This window comes from Lactuca saligna, chromosome 7 (assembly GCF_052625555.1).
Source record: "Lactuca saligna cultivar CGN05327 chromosome 7, ASM5262555v1, whole genome shotgun sequence".
In the NCBI taxonomy this organism is placed as follows: Eukaryota; Viridiplantae; Streptophyta; class Magnoliopsida; order Asterales; family Asteraceae; genus Lactuca; species Lactuca saligna.
In genome coordinates, this window is record NC_136423.1 from 163,566,934 (window position 1) to 163,575,372 (window position 8,439).

Genomic DNA, 8,439 nt, shown 5'->3' on the forward strand with positions numbered 1-8,439 from the left:
ATGTTAGATTGCCCTTTAGAGGTCGATATTGCTGACGACCGATCTGTCCCGACATCTGAGGTTTTTAGTGATTGCGTTTTGAGGCTGTATAACAAGCGATACCTAGTGGACTTGATTCCCATTTCGTTGCATGGGAACAAGGTTATCATCGACATGAATTGGTTGAGACCTAATGGGGCGGTGATCGACTATGCACAACAGTTGGTACGTGTCAGGACCCTAAGTGGGGGAGAGCTAGTGATTCAGGGTAAGAGGCTGCCGTGCAAACCAGTTTTATGTTCGGCAACAAGGGCTAGGCGCTACCTTCAACAGGGTTGCCAAGGATATGTCACCTACGTTACAGATACCCGTGAGATGGGTAAGGCGACTGTGAGTGATGTGACAGTGGTGCAAGAGTACCCATACATATTTCTAGAGGAGCTGCCTGGGATACCTCCGGAGAGACAGGTGGAATTCCGGATCTACCTAGTCTATGGTGCGGTTCCGATAGCTAAGGCATCATATCGGTTGGCTCCTCCCAAGATGCAGGAGTTATCTACACAACTGTAGGAGTTGTTAGAAAAAGGATTCATTAGACCGAGCAATTCACCCTAGGGAGCCTCGATCCTGTTTGTGAAGAAGAAGGATGGGTCACATCAGATGTGTATAGACTATCAGGAGCTAAACAATGTAACAGTGAAGAACCGTTACCCACTCCCGAGGATTGACGACCTCTTCGACCAGCTACAGGGAGCATCTTGGTTTTCCAAGATAGATTTACGTTTAGGCTACCACTAGATGCAAGTTAGAGATGAGGATATATAGAAGACTACTTTTCGAACTTGCTATGGCCACTACGAGTTCGTGGTGATGCCCTTTTGGCTCATCAATGCTCCTGCTGCATTCATGGAGCTCATGACCCGCGTATGCAGAACGATGTTGGACCGGTCTATAATCGTCTTTATTGATGACATCTTGGTTTACTCCAAGACAAATGAGCAGCATGAGGAGCACTTGTAAGAGGTGCTGGATATCATGAGGAGGGAGAGGTTGTACACCAAGTTCTCCAAGTGCGAGTTCTGGTTGCGCGAGATGTAGTTTCTTAGGCACCTTGTCAACTAGAACAGTATATTGGTTGATCTGGCCAAAGTGGAGGCCGTGATGAGATGGGATGTTCCAAAGTCTCCATCTGAGATAGAGATATTTCATTTGGCACCAAATGAGTGTACAAACGTAGTCTGTAGTTATAACCAGAGTCTCCCAGAGAGAGTGTGTGAGTTTGTGTATAAATCTATATAGGGGTGACGCCCCACACCTGAGTTGTTCGCTACAGTTAGGCTAGGCGAGTCTAGGGTGACAAACCGTACCTTAAACAAGTCGGCGACTAATAGACATCATGATAGGGGAATTTGTCATTATCAAGTATGGTTATAATGACTCACTTATAGAAATTAACATTATAAAATTTGCGGGAAACCATTTTTTTTATAACACGGTAACCTAAATGTGTTGGTACTCAACCTCGGGTGTTGAGATTCCATCATTCTCTTACGCAGACAACATCGGCTTGTCTGGGGTTCATTCTCTTTATATTCTTGCAAACATTAACACACATGCATTAGTACAAGATCAGACACAAACATTTCAAAACGTTTTTCAAAAAATATCATATTTTCTGGTGTTTACAAAGTAATACCAAAAATTTTTCTTATCTATGCTTATGAACTCACCAACATTATATATGTTGAGCTTTTAAATTAACTTGTATTCTCAGAAAATCGTTAAGCAGGTCGGTCAGCAAGAATACTTGGACATTTTGTTATGTTTTGTTTTCATCATATTCTGGATATTTTGCATGTAAAATTGTAATACTATACTCGATGTAAACAAATAATAGTTGTAATATTACATGTGTGATGATGATAATATTAAGTGTTAATTATATACTATGTGATGATACTACAAGGATGAAGTCAAGCAATCCCCCAGACATTTTTGCCGTCTGGTTGGGGGGGCATGACACATATTTATATGAGGCAAGTGAAAGACTAATGTATCTAGTTCATGTTGATATGGAGTATTTAGATCCACCACATAGGATGATAACTCTATTCATCATGATTTACTGATGCTTCAATAAATATGTTGTGTTTATAAGACTAAGCATAATTCTAAAACTTTTAAAATATTTAAATAGTAGTTGAACGAATAAGAAGAATCAATTAGGTAGAAAGATAAAAGTTTCTCCAATCTGAGAGGAAAGAAGAGTACTTTAATATCATGTTTTATGATCATCTTAGTGATTGTGGATTTATATAACAATTAATACTCATAGAGCATCTTAGTGCAATTGTATGACAAAGAAGAGTAATTAGAAAATGTTGGGAATAGCTCAATTAAGAGATGATTCATACTTCATTCAAAATCAAGTCGTAGAGCCATGCTCTAGTAACAATGAATTATATCTTGAAACTCATTTCAAACTAAGAAGGTTGAAAACACCTCGAAATATGTGGAGTAATAATGTTTTCTTACTCTAGCACATTTAGAATTGGAGTTGTGATGTTTTCGTCAATCGAGAAATAAAAGATAAATTGAGACCTATTCTATGAGGTGTTTTCTTGTTGGTAATCCACACAAACTTTTAAATATTTGTTTTAGCTCATCAATGAATGTTCCTTGAGAGAAAACTCATATGTCAAGAAGTCACTGGGAGTTGTATTGATCTTGAGAATTTCAAGAGTCAACCGATAATAAACCTTTTAGTTATTACTAGCACGCAACCTGAGGTTGATAACCTATCGTGTTTGGTTGTCACATTTTTATTTCAGTGCACTTCTATGTGAGTTGGCAATACTTATGAGTTCTATGTCTTTCATTTAACTACAAAAACAAAGCGCGTTGGTCAGTGAAAGTGCATTGATCAATATGGGTGACTTACTTACAACATGGAAACCTTGGTAGGCCATTAAGTTACCAGAGGGCGATAAATTTAGAATAGCAATGTTCATTCCATGAAAGAAAGCTAAAATTGAATTTGGTTTTGTCCTAAACGTTGTCTTATGATTGTAGGTTGGAAATTATAGATTCACATGGATGGGAATGTATACACTATAAAATCTACGTGGCAAAGGTTTCAATCTAATTCCTGAGAATGATTCTGAAGGAATACTTTGGCTGATAGATTTTAAAGATCTAATAAAGATTAATATGGACATTGGCTGTGTCAATTGCATTCTCAGATTCACAATATGATTACAACATACCTCTTAATATTTCAAATTGTCAGGAATGGCAATGATATGTTTAAACTTTCAAGACATATATTTATAAGTTCTAAAATGGTTTAAACTCACACATATGCTATCCAATTATGGTGTACAAGCTTAAGGAGTCTAGTTGGAGACTTATCGAAGCATCGTGTAATAGAAATATGTACTTCTATAACAATGTCAAGAGTACTGATTTCTAGAAGTCTAGTTGATTTCCGGGTACATGTCGAAACTAGTGGGAGCATAATTGTTATGCTAGTATTGCATTTTGACAATACTATTCGTAGGGAAAAATGTTTCCAATTTGCAAATTGCAAAGTTTGGGAATTATTTCTCTATAGTAGACTTAAGGTAGAGGGCACCCATAGTTCGTTTCAAATCTAAAGTTTAGATTGTATAGTTTAATAGAACTTAGTCATCGACGTATATGAATATTGTGTTGAAATGGTTTAACATAGGAAATTCCATATATGGAAATATTATAGTAGATTGAACAAATATTAGATCCTTATATAGATATAATGAGTAGACTCCCATATGCTTCGGATATAGGATCGATTACATATGCTATAATATTTACTTATTCTAGTTTTTCAAATGGTTAGAGCAATATGAGAAAAGGGTTACAATTTTGTGTGACTAAAGTTGTTAAATAACTGCCAAGAAACATTTTAAGGCTATACCAAAAGACTGGTTGTTTGTGGACAATTAAAAGTATGGTATTAATTTGGACGGACCATAATGACATGATTATGGAATGAGATGATTCTTATCTGAATTGATGGTCATACAGGAATATGAAAATGTTTTATAACGTGAGATGGTTGAAAAGTGTGCGTTGGAAACTTTAATACAAGAGAAGTATTCAAGGAATGTTCCTTGAATTAGAACTTTCATTACCATGGAATTGTTTCTAGTAATAAAGTTCCAATAGGATATTCTGTAATATCAGAGACTTAGTCTTTGAGACTTTGGAATCTTGATATCACATGAGATTCATGTATGTTAAGTTGGAATCCATCATATCTTGGATAGTAATAAGAATTTTGAATTCTGAAATGAGCATCATTGGAATAATGTCCAATTTATCTGTTCACAAATGAAGGACCATAGAGAAGCATAGTATGCATGTTCATAACATGGCATGGATGATGTTTAGTTCAAGTGGTTAGGTTATTACTCGAAACATTAAACAATGAATAAATTCATAATTATTATGGTTATTAAATAATAGAGATTATGTATATTCAATAGTTTTGAGACCATAGTTAATTAGTTTATTATTGTGTTTCACTTTGCATGTTTTACTTCCCGAATGATTTGAATATTAGAATTCCACAATCGATCATACTTTTGGAAGTAAGTTGTGAATTAAGATTATCATGAACTGAATTGTAGATTGTCTATGAGGATTAGATATTGCAATAAGATTGCTACAATGTTCATGAGTACTTAGAAAAATGAGGATTTTAAGTATTTGATCAACCCACGCTCAGAGAATTACTTCATGGATTCTATCATGAGTAATTGTGAGACGATAATATCTTTTATTCTTAAAATCAAGATATGTGAGTTGTAATTTACAAGTTGGTTGTGCATTGGTACTGCAAAAACGCATCAGTAACATGATGTCATAAAATGTAGTGTCATACATGATTTGGTGAGTAAACGATACAAGCTTATAAGTCGAAGTTTATTCATTCCTTTTTCCCTAATAGGAAAAGAGATATCTTTGGGCCCCTTGATGATTTGTTGTCGACGTCTAAATTGCTCGGTCGAGCCCGAACTAAATTGATGTGTTCAATTAGTAGTTTAGATTCAGTCGTCATAAACCAGGAAATCGAGAAATATGAGATTGATTCTAATCCATGCTCATGTCTATATAGTATCTTGTATAATAAAGGAATAGTTTATCACTTATCTTGGGGCCGATGTCTGATTAGATCAGAGTTCGTCAGTGGCTTTGGAAAGCACTCTTTGATGTTTGGTTATAGTTGTAATTGTAGTTAAGGACTTGTCAAAGTGGTAGACTAATGGATTAAGGTGTCTAAGCTCATAACTAAATTGGTATAAACTTTTAGATAGAAGCAATTCCTTTTTGGCTTTCCCTCATAACTAGAAATAACTCAAAATGATATTAGGAGAGAGAGATAAATGATTTGTTAATTTATTATGTGATTACTATATTAATCGGAAAAAGATAATTTATCTGTTAATTTGTTATGTGATTAATAATTTAAAAATATATCAATAGTTAAATAATTGATTTGTTAATTTATATGGTTAATAAATTAATAAGAAATCAATTAGAATTAATTAATTATTAATCAAAATTAATCATGAATTAATTTGGGATTAATTGGAATTAATTAAAGGTGCAAGTGGTGAATTATAGTTCTTCAATAGTTGATCAAAAGAAGGCAATTCAAGAACCATCCAAGGGTAGGTGGTTTTGGAGGCTCTTTTAGGGTTTTTGGAAGCCTCTTGGATGTAGATAAGTAAAAGATTTGAATTAAGATTAAGTGTTTTATTTAATTAATTCAAATCTTGCTTTGCCTGCAAGTTACCTAAACTATAGATAGGACCCCAAGACGAAAAAATTTGGTATACGACTTTATCATAAGGCGTAGGAACGAAATTTCCTTCTCATCCCTCTCTATCCTCATCATTCTAGGGTTTTTATGGTTTTGGGTACAAATCATTAGAAGCACTAACTTTTGGTGCTTGCTTTCCAAGGTTTACAAGATGGAATTTTGTTTTGTTATTTACTATTATAATCAAAATGTATGTAAACATTAAGTTTATGTTTATTTCGATTATTATAAAGTTTCTTTAGGGTTCTTGATGTTCATAGTTTATTTCTATCAATATAGAAAACATAGGTCTAGTTAGGTTGCTTGTGAACTTAAGAGTTAAGTATCTAGGATCCTTCAGTATTTTAGCAAACTCTAGAGTATCTAGGATCCCGGTGAAAAGGAGATTTTTTGTTGGAGTTTTGTGTGTGAACTTTCCGAAATTTTATCAGGAAACTCTGTAAATTAAGTAACACCTGTTATGCTTTAACTATTTAAGTTCATTATTGTCATTATGAACCAATAAACTAGATTTATCGGTGATTGCATGTTATAATACTGATTGATCTACCTACGAGAGTGATGTCTAGGATAGATCTAGTGAGGTGTTTAAAGTAGAATTTCAAAATAGTATACTTTGTATACCAAACAAACCTTACCTCTAATATGATATTACTTGGTTATTCCTTATTAGCTATAGACCAATATTCATTGGGATTATTGAGGAATCTACACTATCGTTATTATAGTCGCAAAAATTATAAAGAAAAGACTATGAGTTAGTGATAATTATATCTAGGTATTTAAAAAAGAAAAGACAAGGTGTTAGGTGAAGATCTGCCCTAATCTTAAGTCATCCATTTTTAACAAGAGAATGCATAGTTACATTCATCCTAAACATAGATATAAAATATTTAGATAATTACATGTTATTTGTTCTTATTATCTATTTTCTAGTTACCAATGTTAGATGAAATAACATGATATGATTTTAATTATGTAATTTATCATGATTTTACTATAGTGGGTAGAAAAGGGTTCAGAAAGGTGATATAATAAAGGTGAGGCCATGACTATTAAGGTACTATAGTACCGAGAGTGACCAGCCATCTTGCGCACGTGGGAGATTGTTTGTTTTATATGCTCAGGAATGATCATAAAATGATGTTACCGATAACATATGATCCTATAGGTTCATACCAATAACAAGTAGACACCAATTGATCATTTTATCTAGCAAATTTGATTCATAATAAAATGTTATAGCTCTTGCATCTATTATTTTGAGAAAAATAATATTGTATCTTGGTTCATATGGTACATATTAATTGAAGTGTGGTATTTATATCATTTAAAAGGTTAAATGATTTAAATAGTTAGTGTAACTTTTATTTATATAATCTAAAGGTTAAAATAAATGATCAAAGTAAATATTATTTATAAAAGTTATTTCTAAATAAAAGGAGTTTATATTTTATAAAGTATAAATGTTAACATTTATAAAAGATAAGAGAGAGAGAGAGAGAGAGAGAGAGAGAGAGAGTGAGTGTGTGTGTGTAGGACCCACTTGGAGTGAAAGACACTCTTATTCCTCTTAATTTTATCCAACCACCTCCAAGGGAGGTCGAGTGAGGTTTGTTTGCCTCTTATTTTTTTTCCAATGCATGTTCTTGAATACTTCAAGGTTCATAATTGAATTGGATGACTTCTAGATGGACACTATTGATAAAAAAGCTTTTTTTTTTCTCAACATTCCAGAGTTTGGACAAATTTAAACACGCATATACTCTTTCTTCTCTCTAACGCCTCGTTCCCGAGTTTAACAAAAGAAAAGAAGAGAAGAGAAAATAAATTCATGAGAGAAAAGAAGAGAAAGGAAAGGAAAACAAAATTTTCTTTCATATTCCCGAGTTGGAGTGAAGTCGAAGGAAAATGAATCATTTTGTTCTTTCTTTCCAAACCCTCCCAAATCGGAAGGAAAGTTAGGAGGGAAAGTGATCCTCCCATTTCCCTCCACTTCCTTCCACTTCCCTCCTTTAATGAAACTCGGGAACACCAATCTCTTTTATTTTCTTCTCATTTCCACTCATTTCATTTCCTTTCTCTCGCTAAGTTGAACCCGGGAACGGGGTGTAAAGGGTTAGAAAGAAAAAGTACATACAAATTTACTCTCTTGAAACATCAAATTTGTATTTGATTTTTAAGCTTAAGAGTTTTGTGTCTTGCAAGAGTGTACTAGCATTCATAAGGTGTTGGAATCTCGTGGGTGGATTATATTTATAGAGGAATTCTCATTTTTATTCTTTCTATCTTCACTAATGTTCAACCTTCCGAGAGGATTCAAAGGCTTTAAAGGTTGTAACCGATAAATCCACTTATGGTTGTTTTTATATTATCTCGCATGATCATGTTAAGTCATCCTTTGGTGGTTTCTCCTTTTTTACGTATTTTAAATAAAATATAAAAATCTTCCGTTAAAAATATCTTTATTTCATGGTTTTATTAAATCTCGACTTAAACTAAACCAAATATATCATATGTTTGGGATAGGTTTTGTGCATTGGGTGATTAGCCGACAAATGGATCAATATATAAATGGTCATATGATAAGTATC

The 8,439-nt window shown here is 33.6% G+C and overlaps 1 protein-coding gene across 1 annotated transcript; it reads left to right on the forward strand.

The window, feature by feature from the left end:
• On the forward strand, positions 1–549 carry LOC145007416 (uncharacterized). The gene has a single exon (XM_078966355.1). The coding sequence runs from the start codon at positions 1–3 to the stop codon at positions 547–549; it is 549 nt and encodes a 182-aa protein (XP_078822481.1).
• The last annotated feature ends 7,890 nt before the right edge of the window (positions 550–8,439 follow it).

Coding starts and splice junctions, on each gene's coding strand:
- LOC145007416 (XM_078966355.1), top strand. CDS start 1: ATGTTAGATTGCCCTTTAGAGGTCGATATTGCTGACGACCGATCTGTC.